This window comes from Trachymyrmex cornetzi, unplaced genomic scaffold (assembly GCF_001594075.2).
Source record: "Trachymyrmex cornetzi isolate Tcor2-1 unplaced genomic scaffold, Tcor1.1 scaffold388, whole genome shotgun sequence".
Taxonomy (NCBI): Eukaryota; Metazoa; Arthropoda; class Insecta; order Hymenoptera; family Formicidae; genus Trachymyrmex; species Trachymyrmex cornetzi.
In genome coordinates, this window is record NW_017298619.1 from 1,144,802 (window position 1) to 1,156,317 (window position 11,516).

General features: G+C 33.8%; 4 protein-coding genes across 4 annotated transcripts in view; 3 read left to right on the forward strand and 1 right to left on the reverse strand.

The window, feature by feature from the left end:
• Positions 1 to 435, forward strand: part of mRpS25 (mitochondrial ribosomal protein S25) — a 1,839-nt gene extending 1,404 nt beyond the window's left edge. Inside the window, exon 3 of the mRNA XM_018511880.1 lies at positions 159 to 435. Coding sequence (XP_018367382.1) covers positions 159 to 430 — 272 coding nt within the window. The 3' untranslated portion in view covers positions 431 to 435. The remainder of the gene's footprint in view (positions 1 to 158) is intronic.
• A 3-nt stretch (positions 436 to 438) lies between these two features.
• On the reverse strand, positions 439 to 2,524 carry LOC108763931 (probable RNA-binding protein 18). The gene is made up of 5 exons (XM_018511879.1): positions 2,445 to 2,524; positions 1,999 to 2,099; positions 1,480 to 1,690; positions 1,235 to 1,311; positions 439 to 1,154 (listed from the first exon to the last, which is right to left on the reverse strand). Exons 1-5 carry the CDS (start codon positions 2,448 to 2,450, stop codon positions 938 to 940), a joined length of 612 nt encoding a protein of 203 aa, XP_018367381.1. The 5' UTR covers positions 2,451 to 2,524; the 3' UTR covers positions 439 to 937.
• Positions 2,525 to 3,076: 552 nt separating this feature from the next.
• Strump (WASH complex subunit strump) lies at positions 3,077 to 8,210 on the forward strand. Its single transcript, XM_018511878.1, has 17 exons — positions 3,077 to 3,301; positions 3,532 to 3,634; positions 3,729 to 3,920; positions 4,032 to 4,246; positions 4,359 to 4,725; positions 4,796 to 5,071; positions 5,147 to 5,372; positions 5,474 to 5,709; positions 5,781 to 6,032; positions 6,113 to 6,295; positions 6,368 to 6,484; positions 6,581 to 6,753; positions 6,832 to 7,094; positions 7,185 to 7,368; positions 7,431 to 7,654; positions 7,774 to 7,927; positions 8,019 to 8,210. Exons 1-17 carry the CDS (start codon positions 3,180 to 3,182, stop codon positions 8,170 to 8,172), a joined length of 3,441 nt encoding a protein of 1,146 aa, XP_018367380.1. The 5' UTR covers positions 3,077 to 3,179; the 3' UTR covers positions 8,173 to 8,210.
• Positions 8,211 to 9,203: 993 nt separating this feature from the next.
• The window catches only part of LOC108763885 (allatotropin), a 6,356-nt gene continuing 4,043 nt past the window's right edge, over positions 9,204 to 11,516 (forward strand). Inside the window, exons 1-2 of the mRNA XM_018511806.1 lie at positions 9,204 to 9,339; positions 9,946 to 10,202. Of these exons, the coding sequence (XP_018367308.1) occupies positions 9,325 to 9,339; positions 9,946 to 10,202 (272 nt within the window). The 5' untranslated portion in view covers positions 9,204 to 9,324. The remainder of the gene's footprint in view (positions 9,340 to 9,945; positions 10,203 to 11,516) is intronic.

The window sequence follows — 11,516 nt, forward strand, 5'->3', positions numbered from 1 at the left end:
TACATCTACTAAACTAATAAATCATAAAATTAGTACAATATTATCAGTTTTTAACTCTTAATCACTTCAATATTCACAAGGACGCGAACTCCCATAAGGATGTCGGTCTTTAATAGTATTTCGTCGGTGACGATACAAAAGATTTATATATTTTACAGCGGATGGTAAGACGATGTTAATAGATGTAGACAGCAAATCAAAGGATGAGATACTTGATCATCTCTTAAGAGTGGTAGGAAAACCGCTGAATGTATTGAAAAACGAAGCTATAGCTCAAGAAAAGAAGGCTAATCCAGCAAATTTCGGAGTTGGTTGCGATAGGAGTTGTATATGTCATATCCCAGGACAAGTGCCATGTCCTGGTATAGTACCATTGCCAGATCACATGCGTGGAAAGATAATAATAGAGCGATTACTGAATAAAGATTAAACAAACTATAGTTGTTGAAAATTCTTGTTACACTTGCATTATAATTCTATTACATGTACGTACATGTGTGATCTATATCCAAAAATATGAACAATGGAACAATAACTTGTACACTTTGCATCTTATTCCAAAGCATGTCATGTTTGCTATAAAATAGATTTCCATATATTACGAAAATACATGTACATTGACGTACATATTAAAAGCATTACATCGCAGACGAATTTGAAACAGTCGTAGTTCTAATGTTTCTTGTATTTTTGGCGACAATGAGGAACATTGAGAAATATACTGGAATTTTTACAGGCAATAGAAACATAAATGTTGCCCTGTTTCTTTGATGGATACGTGGTTTCAACAACACGAAAATACATATAAAATTTCTTTATACACACAAAAACAAAATATTTTCATTAAAACGATATTAAATAAGTAGGCATTGCGTTATAAATAATATAAACTTATAATAATGATAGTTGATAAAAATGTAGATGAAATATACGTGAATTATCTTCTTGGCTTATGGCGACTGTATGGCTTGTTGTGATGGTAGCACCTTCCACGGCTATGATAACGTGTAGAGGTGGACGGTTTTTGATTTTCTACTTTTTGATAGAGTTGTATAATTGGCGATCCTTCCAATGGTTTATTCAATTCGAACTCTTCTTCTGATTCTTTCATCAACTTGAGTTTTGCTTCAATCGCTTGAATTGCTGTTTCACGACTGCAGGAAAATTGCAAATTTCAATTAAAATACTGTTTATTTTTTTCTAACTATTATTTGATAAAAGTACAAAATTATACCTGATCTTTTTATCTTCTTTCTTTGCACCAGCTAAGGCAGGAATCTCAATCTTTGGTTTTGGTTTATCCATGTCCAACTAAACAACAATTATTTTTTGTAAGTTTTTCAAAATTAAGTTATTCAAAATTAATACTTATAGTTATAAAGTTATGCAATTCATAAAATATTGTACAATGCGTTATATTAGAATTAAAGTTTTAATTTATTTAAACTTTAACAATTATAACACATGAACATATTGTACCTCAGTGACACTGTGCGCCCATCTAACGATAATATTCTTAGCTCCAACTTTCAAGTTATGTAAAGCATCTTTCGCCCTTATAGCATCTTGAATCGTTTTGTAAGTAACAAATGCATAGCCTCTTGGCTGACCGGCTTGAGGTCCCGATCGATGAAATAGCAGGTCAAACTTTTCGATTGTGCCGTATTTTTGGACAAGTTTCAGGAGTTGGTACCGGTTGACAAAAAGAGCATTAGTTTTTCTCTTCCAATTTTAATGTTCTAATGCAATGATGCACAACCTCATGTAGCTCTCATAATAAAAAATATAAAATCATTTTTATTTTATATATGTATAAGCGAACGAAATAAACATTATAGGTCCCAAAAGATTTACCTATTTCAAAAAATAATCCTCTGAAAATGACCTTTAAAAACGATTGTGCATCACTGTTCTAATGCAAAACACCTCTTATCAACATCAAGTTTGCCAAGATGTTACAAAAATCTTTAAAAGAAATATTATTATCATATAAATACTTACTCATTAATTCTTAAATCTAAATTGCCCACCCATAGGCGTCTGTCTTCAACCTGATTTGCTTTTATGGGTTCTAATGGCAAAGGAACTTTACCACTTGACTATAAACAGAGAACAAATTATATTATAATCAAATTTACCTATAAAAATTGTTCTAAATAGTTGAACCAAGATTAAAATTAAAAGTACATTGGTAGAAATAGACATAGATCTGTTCTTTATAAACTTGATTCCATCAATAAAAGATTAATTTTGATCTGGTTCAACTTTTCAATTTTTTTTGTTCTAATAATGCTTGTGTCTACCAATTTAGTTTAATTTCAATCTCGGGTTATTTAACTTCATCTTTTTTTTTTAGTTTTAAAAATTAGAAAAAGATGAAGAATAAGTTGAACTAAGAGTAAAGTTACATTAATAAAGAAACCGATACTAGTATAAGCTCATACCTCCATTCTAAATGTGGAAAAGACGTTACCGAGTCGATCAAATCAACATCGAGAAATTTCGGTAACCAGTGAGCATGGCATCAGTCTTCAGGGGTTTTGAATCTATTTTTCGAAACCTTACAAGCTTGGTTCACGACGATATTCGCCAAGAAGGCTCGCCGAATCCGAGAAGCTTGCCGTCACATTCGACTATCAGGGCATCGCGGGGACGAAGACGTGTGACGAGCCAAATATTTCGCGGTGATTTTGCATCCTACAGAAGTGTGGCTCTCCTGTATAATCGTAAACTCAGGGTATTGATCTGTATCCTTTCTCAGTCACGACATGCCGAAAGAGATCAAGAGATACAACGAGACGCTATCTTCTTTTTCTTCTTTACCTGCCTTCCTGTAAAACTTCTTTGGAGGTCAATACAATCAGATTTCTTCAATGCTCAAAGTGTCAAGATCGACCTTACTTTAAAAAATTTTAAAGCGAGACTCTATCAAGTGAAAATTAGTGAAAATTGTAGAATCGTACGTATATACAAAAAGGCGTCCATATATCAAAAATTCATCGCGCGTCCTCTCGACATATTGCGGCTGAAATAAGAAGTCGAAGACCAAACGAGCGACTGACGGTAAACAACGGATTTCAGCTGGAAGAGAGAGGCTGATCAGATATCAAATACTTCTGTCAAAAGGCTGATGAGCAATTGTCCGTTTTGAGATGATTGTTAAAATCATCTGAAAAAAAATGAGCGACTTTTTAGCGGCCAATAATGTATGCGGACAAAACTTGTTGCGACTGGTATCCCGTGGGAATGCTATCATAGCTGAACTAATGCGATTGAAGGATTATGTACCGCCGGTCTTTAGGTCAGTTTATTAAGAAAAAAAAGTATCTTGTTAATTAATTAATAGGGTAAATATTTATGTTACATTACAGCTGATGGTAATGTATTGCAAAGATGTTTTGATTTAATTGTAATATGTAAACTTTGTTAAATGAATATAAATTTGTAAAAATTTATATAGATATAAAAACTTTAATATTATATATTATAATATTATATAAACATTACATTTGATTACTGCTGTTTTTGCAGCTTGGATTCAAAGCAACTGATACAGAAATATGGGTCTATTATAATTGACTTTGCATACTTCAAGGCAGCCAGTGTTTATGAGCAAAAAATAGAAGATGATTCGGTAAATACTAACATTTTTTGCAATTTTAATGAGAGTATATTATTGTTGAAAACAGGCAAACACATTCCTAAATTCTATCTGCATTTTTTTTTAGATACTCCAAGAAACTGATGAAGAACTCCGGAATAATTTTTCAGACATACTTACAAGGTTTTATTTGGCTTTTGAGAGTATACACAAGTATGTCACAGACCTGAATTTTTACATTGATGAATTGGGAGATGGAGTTTATATACATCAGTCAGTGGATTCTATTATGTTCAATGAAGAGGGAAAACAATTAATGGTACATTTCTCTTTTTTTGTAAACATGCTTACATCAATTTGTTTAACAGAGAAATCAATGTTATATGAATATACAGATAAACTAATATAAGACAATGAAATTTTTGTGTAGTGCGAAGCAGTATACTTATATGGTGTGATGCTGTTGCTGGTTGATTACCATTTTGAAGGACGAATACGTGAAAGATTACTTGTGTCCTATTACCGATACAATGCTCAACGGTCTTCCTCGACAAGAGTGGATGATATCTGTATGTTGCTCCGTTCAACAGGATATGTGAGAACACTGTCCAAAAGACCAGCTAATTATCCCGAAGAATATTTCAAGTATGTAACATAATTGGAACATAAAAGAAAAGATAATGCAATTGATTTTAAAATATAACTAAAATTTTTAGGGAAATTATAACAGAATATTAAAAAAAAAAATTTTTTTTAGGAGAGTACCACTGCGAGATTTTTTGGTAGATCTGGTTATTGGTCGATTGCGTTCAGATGAGATTTATAATCAGACTCTTGCTTTTCCGCATCCAGAGCATCGCAGCACTGCCATGGCCACGCAAGCATCAATGTTAGTTATAATTTTGTCATTTAAATCAACTGTACTACATATACAAACTGCCATTATGAGGGAAATAGTAGACAGATTCTTTCCCGATAATTGGGTAATTAGTATTTATATGGGAACAGTGATCAGTCTATGTGATTGGTGGTCACCGTATAAAGCTGCACGAACAGCGTTGAATAATACACTCGAGAATTCTAATGTGAAAGGAATTGCCCAAAAATATGGAGCAAAAATGGATGTAAGTTTATAAGAATTTTTCATGGAGTCTTTATATAAAACTACAATTTTACATAGAGAAAATATTCCAGAAATTAATACAAGAAACCGACGAGGTACAGTTGGCAGGCACATTGGATGAAAATGCGACAGGTTCTTTAGTCAAATTAGTGAGAGAATGCAATGTTACGTTGCATTGGATTCTTCTTCACACTGCTACGCCCACCATAACATTAGAGGATTCAAAACGTTTGCGTACTCTACGTCAATTGGTCGTGATGGAAAGCAAATATACCACAGTAAAATGTCTTCGTTTATTACTAAGCACTGCTCAAATTGAACAGGATGTTAAACAGATGTATAAAGATGTATGTTTAAGATCATTCTTTTTCATTGCGATGTGTATATTTGTTTGTGATTAATATAAATTTTTTTTACATTAGCTCTTGCTTGGAAAAGAAGCCAAATGGTTGAAGGACAAAGGAATATGCGTCGAACGTATAACTGATCTTGCACAAATTTTTGGTGGCGCCAAACCTCTAGATGGTATTGATAAAAATCAAAATCTTTATACATGGTTCATAGAAATAAGTAAACACATTGATTCATTAAAGCAAGAAGATGGGCGAAAAATAGTGCAATTATTGCAAGCATTGGAACAAGTTCAGGGTAAAGAATCGTAAATCAATTACATTATTTTTTCTGTCTAAAGTAAATCTATATAAACATTTGTAATATACTATAATATCTTATGATTTTTTTTCCCCCAGAATTTCATCAATTAGAAAATAATCTACACATTTCACAATATCTCGCTGATACACGCGAAACTCTACACAATATGTTGCGTACAGGCAGCATATCTGAAGATATCATGATAAATTTAAATATCGTAACCGATTGTTGCTATGCATGGAACATTATGGAATCTTTTATCGATGTAATGCAGGAGAGCATAAAGGGAAATCCACCAACCGTTATCAAACTAAAAGCACTTTTCCTTAAAGTAAATATGCAAGCAATTAAAATCATATGACCTACATACATTACATGCTTTATACATTACATTATTTTTAGATGGCATCAGCATTGGAAACTCCATTGCTGAGGGTAAATCAAGCACGAAGTGCGGATTTGTCCTCCGTGTCCCAGTATTATAGCAGAGAACTGGAGGGATATGCAAGGCGTGTTTTGCAAATTATACCCGAAACTGTGTTCGGTTTGTTGGCAGAGATAGTGCATCTTGAAACAAATTCATTTAAAGAAATCCCGACTAAATTACCCAAAGATAAACTTAAAGATTATGCACAACTGGCTCAAAGACTACAGGTACACCATTAGAAATAATTCTCATTATATTGTGTTTATTTAAAAGAAAGCAACATTGTGTTATATTATTATTTTTATAGATGGCAAAATTAACATATGCTGTATCGGTTTTCACAAAGGGTGTTCTGTCATTAAGAAGTGTTTCTTTAGGAGTTTTGAGGGTTGATTCACATCGTCTCTTAGAAGATGGTATACGTCAGGAGCTCGTTAAGAAAGTTACTTTGGCTTTACAGAATGGCCTCAACTTTGATCAAAAGTCTAAGGTAAATTCCGATAAACAATAAATTTTTTTTCTAAGATTATATACCTAATAATTGTTGCAAATATTTTTTTAGACATCTCTTCTACAAAAACTGAATCATTTATCCTCAATTATGGATGGATACAGAAAATCTTTTCAATATATTCAGGATTATATTAACATAAACAGTTTGAAGATATGGCATGAAGAAGTGAGAGAATTATATGATTATATGATTTCTGATATAAGTTACACAAAAATGTTTTCATATGCTCGTAAATTCTATTCTAAATATGCGCATCCTTAGATCACATATATTATAAACAATGCCGTTGAAGAAGAACGTAGGGGTTCTTCCTGGGTGCCAGGAAAATCATGGAGACAATTTCAAGAAGATAAGCACGCCTTTTCAATCGATAGTAGCTCCTTAACATTCATGGGTAGACTTGCCAGAGAGCTTATCCGTATTACTGATCCACGGTATTACGTTATTTCTATTTCGATTTCGCTCTTATAAAAAAATTGTACTACGTCTCTAATAGGCTTATGTCTTTTCAGAACCATCGTGTACATAGAACATTCTCTAGCATGGTATGACATTAAAACGCAGAATGAGGTCTTAAATTACAAGGTTTTCTCGGTGATATTAGAAACCATAGGCACGCCAGGATTATCGGGACTGGACAAGCTTATCTCCTTCTTCATTGTCATAGAACTGGAAGCTTTAGTTCACTATATAGAAAAGAGTATACGGAACAAAACGTGGCTATCGTTATTAGAAGATTGTGAGACCACTTTAAATTCTTTAGATAGTGCTAAAAGTAAGAATTCGCATTATAAAAATATACACATGTAACGAAAATAAGGATAATTAACATGTATTTACATAAAGTATCGCGTATGTGCCTTAGGTAACATTACGAAACTTCACAATTCTATAAACGCTAGCAGTAGCAAATTGTGGTCATCAGCGCTTGAGTGGACATTAAAAATAGGTCACTACCAATTACTGAGAAAAAAAATAGCGTATGAACTAAACACTGCGTGCAAATTTGAAGCGAAGCATATGGAAGCAGCGCTTCGAACATTGAATACGTACGTAGAAATTAATTTACAATTTTGCGATTTCTTTTAATTCTTTTTTAATTCTTTTGTAGGGCCGTTTTATGCGAGATAGCGAAAAAAGATAATATCAACAATGAGACCGAGCCGGAAAAAAGCGAATTACTTCATGAACTTAGCATGCGATTGGACTGGGCTGGCATCAGTGATCCACATAATAAAGTTTATATCAAGCCACCAAAGATGGATAATATAGCTATTATTATTTTCCTATTTACGGTGTCGCAATTGAATAAATTATTCTACTGCAAAAATACAGGTATAATTATATCGTAATATATATTTATATATATATATATATATATATATATACAATATATATACAATTACATTTTGTAATGAAATAAGTAACGTTTACAAACATTTGACTTATTGTAGCAAGTCTGTTAAGCAAGAAATATCAAGATCCCGTTGACGCTGTGATATTTGCCATAGGAATACAAACGATTCTTCGTCAATTTCACATTTCTGTGATGAACCATTACGTAAAATATCTTTGCATGTACGTCCTGTCGTTTGTCACTGTAGAGAGGTAAGCATAAATTTATAATCTTAATATTGTAGACGTAACAATACAACATTGCTTGAGATAGGTATTACTAACACGGGAATGTTTTTTTCAGTATAAAAGCGGGAGGTGATGCAGAAACCGAAGGAGCTATTAATCTTCATTTTTTGGAGCTTTTTATTAAATATTCTGGCATTCCACGTTCTCTTATTCTTAAAGAAATACCTGTCATCGTTTTAGATCACTCCTTGGTCAAAATGACAAAATGACGCTGCGTCCGCAACTCATGAAATAATATTACATATTGTAAATGATCATGTTATACATTATTATATACATATATATTCCTATATTATAAAGACGTATATATATTTTGTGTAAATAAAAAGAAGATTGAAAGGATCGTGTTAATCAATTTACGCTTCGCAGAAATATACCGCATAGAATTCCTCGTAATTGAAAAGTTCGACCACTTAGGAAATTACAATTTATTTGCTCAATTTAATTACGCCTCCTTTTTTAATTTATCATCGGCCAGATCTAACGCTCGCAAAAAATCGCATGCGGCGAATGTAGTTTACGATGTGAATTAAGTAAAAGCATGGGCGTGGCGCATCGTCAACACGAAAAGTGTCCTCAGGAGAAGGATCGTCGTATACTGCAGAGAAATTTCGCATACGCATTGGCGGCTAGACGACGCATAAACGGCGGCGACGACGGCGACGGCGGCGACGGCGGCGACGGCGGTGGTTTCGGCGCCTCTTTGCATCTTTGTTGGCTCACATACATCTTTGTATGTACTTTCGTCTACGATTGCAGCCATCTCGTCGGCGGAGATTTCAATGCGATGATAAAACATCGATTGGCCGAGTGTATTAAAGAAATTAATAGAAAGTACGATCGCCTGGCGGCTTCGTCAGCGTCGATGGCGGCTACGACGGGTGTCGCCGGCGGTCGCGACGCCGACGTCGGCGGCTATGTACAAAGCGACACGAAATTGTCACCGAGCCCAGTCCTCGGCTTTCACACGCACGAATCAAGTCGACGTTTCTTCCTCTGGGACCATCGAAAATCTGAATCCGACGTAGACAGCGCGTATCGCTAAAATTTTATTCCGATCATCTCGGACCTACGGGAAGAAATATATCGAAATTAGAAACGTTGTTTCACGTATATCGACGATTTTCGATTTCGCGTTGAATGCGGACACATCGCGTCGTTTTGAATTTTTTAAAATTTAATTAAATCTGGTAAAAAAGATAATCGCGATTTAAATTATTTTTTAAATTGTGCGAAAAAATTATGTTGAAAAATCTATAAAAAGCATTTCGTGTTGAAACTTGGATATTTTCCGACCTGGAAGTCATTTAAAAAATTATCATTTCACACATCTGGAAGTTGATTATGTATATTGAAACGAGATGAAAATTACAGAAGTGAGTAAATTTACTATGTGTGTTCACTAATAAAATTATAAATATCCTAGCAAATTCGCTCACTTTTGCCATTTTTATCTCGTTTCAAGATACATATATAATCGAACTCTTTTATTCATCTGACCTAATATAATCTATCTCTTTTTGTTCTCAATAATTTAATGCTTTGATTTCTACTAATGGGACGTTCCAAGCGAAAACAGAAGTTATAATTTTACTTTTACTAATATATATTGGTAAACTTTGGAATTTATGCAAACTAAAAATGCATCTAAATATTATGCGTCTTAATTGATTTCTGTGGTATCGCAGTAAGTATAAATTCTAATTAAGATATGATTATCTACGTAATAATGACATCTGCGTAGATCAATATTATACGCAAATGTTCCGACATTTTGGCAAGATCTCGTAAGAAGTTCATATCTTGTAAGAATTAAGAAATACGTGTCGCTCGATCGAAACGTATTAATGACGAATATGAACTTCCACGCAATGGAAAACTGTAATTAAAAAATATAGACATATATAATAATTATATATTAATTTTTTTATTTATTGTGAACATTCATTATCGCGTTCGTTGTATCTCTTTTTTTGCCTCAGAAAATCATGCGGATGGCGTTAGCGATCGCATTGATGTTCGTCGCGGGATCTTTTATCGTAGCGACCGCGACTAAGGGTAGCAAGTACCCTCATTTCTTTAAACATCGGACGAAGCTGAGAGAGATTCGCGGCTTCAAACCGGAATACATCTCCACGGCGATCGGATTCGGGAAGAGAGACGGTCCCGCGGAAACCCTATCAGATGTTAGTGGACGCGACAGAGACCTGTCGTCTATTCTGAGGAACCTCTCGCGTATGTGAGTATTTCAATTAACTGACTCTGCAAGTGATACAGTGAAAAAAAATCAAATATTGGAAGCGTCTCGCGATCGCGTCGGATTAAATTAGAAATTCTCGTATATTTTCGCTACAAATTAACGAAGCGTCAAAATTCATTGGCTACGTTTACACCGAGAGACCTATACGCGGCCTGGCCTATTAAGCGACCCAAGATAGGTCACCGTAAGCGACCTGAAGTATTTTGCGGTTTTAGCGCTAAATTCAAATCGCGAATCTGACATTTAATGTTTTTGATTATTAAATAATTAGTTTGATGGTTATAATGGCATCCGAACAATATATGCAATTTTATCATCAATTTATTTTTGAAAATAATAGAAGAAGACATTGTGTCTCCATAAAAATTCTGCGTAAAAGAAAACAGATGTGGGAAAGAATTAAATATCTGCAAAAGCTCCAAATGACAATGCTTACGTATTATATACGTACATTACCGATAAATAACATCGTAGAAACTTATTTAAACGCAATAAAAGATCAAAGAAGTATATGGATGAAACCGAGAAGTAACCATTTCTGGAGTGAAATTGTATTGAAGACGTATACTGAATCAGATTGGATAGAAACTTTTCGAATGCGAAAGGATACATTTGATTATTTGTGTTTATTATTGCAACCGCATTTGGAGCCAAAACCTCTTTTCTTAAAATCAAGAGAACCATTATCTGTTCAAAAACAAGTTGCTGTTGCATTGTATAAATTGGCAAGTTGCGCAGAGTATCGGGTAGTTGGAAATGTATTTGGCATACATAAGTATATACCACTGTGAAAAAATGTTTATATAGAGTTGTAAATGCGATCAATGAATTTCTTATGCCAGAATTTTTGCAAATGCCAAATGAAATTGAAGTTTCTGAAATAGCATTACGTTTCGAGAGAATTTCCCACATACCGCAAATTATCGGATGCATCGATGGTTCACATATACCAATATTAGCACCATCAGAGGGTTATCGAGACTACGTTAACCGTAAGGATTGGCCTTCCTTTAATTTACAAGCAGTTGTCGATGACAAATGCAGGTATACGTTATTTATTGGTTAATTTATATTAATAATAGTTAAATAAGTGGTCATAAATAATTAATTACTCTTATATATTATATACAGATTTAGAAATATTTGTATTCGGCACTCTGGAAATACTCATGATGCTGCAGTTTTCAAAGATTCCAATTTATACAGAAATGCTAAAAATATTATTCCACAGGTAAAGCAACAAAATACATTATAAAATACACGCGCGCGCGCGCGCGCACACACACACACACA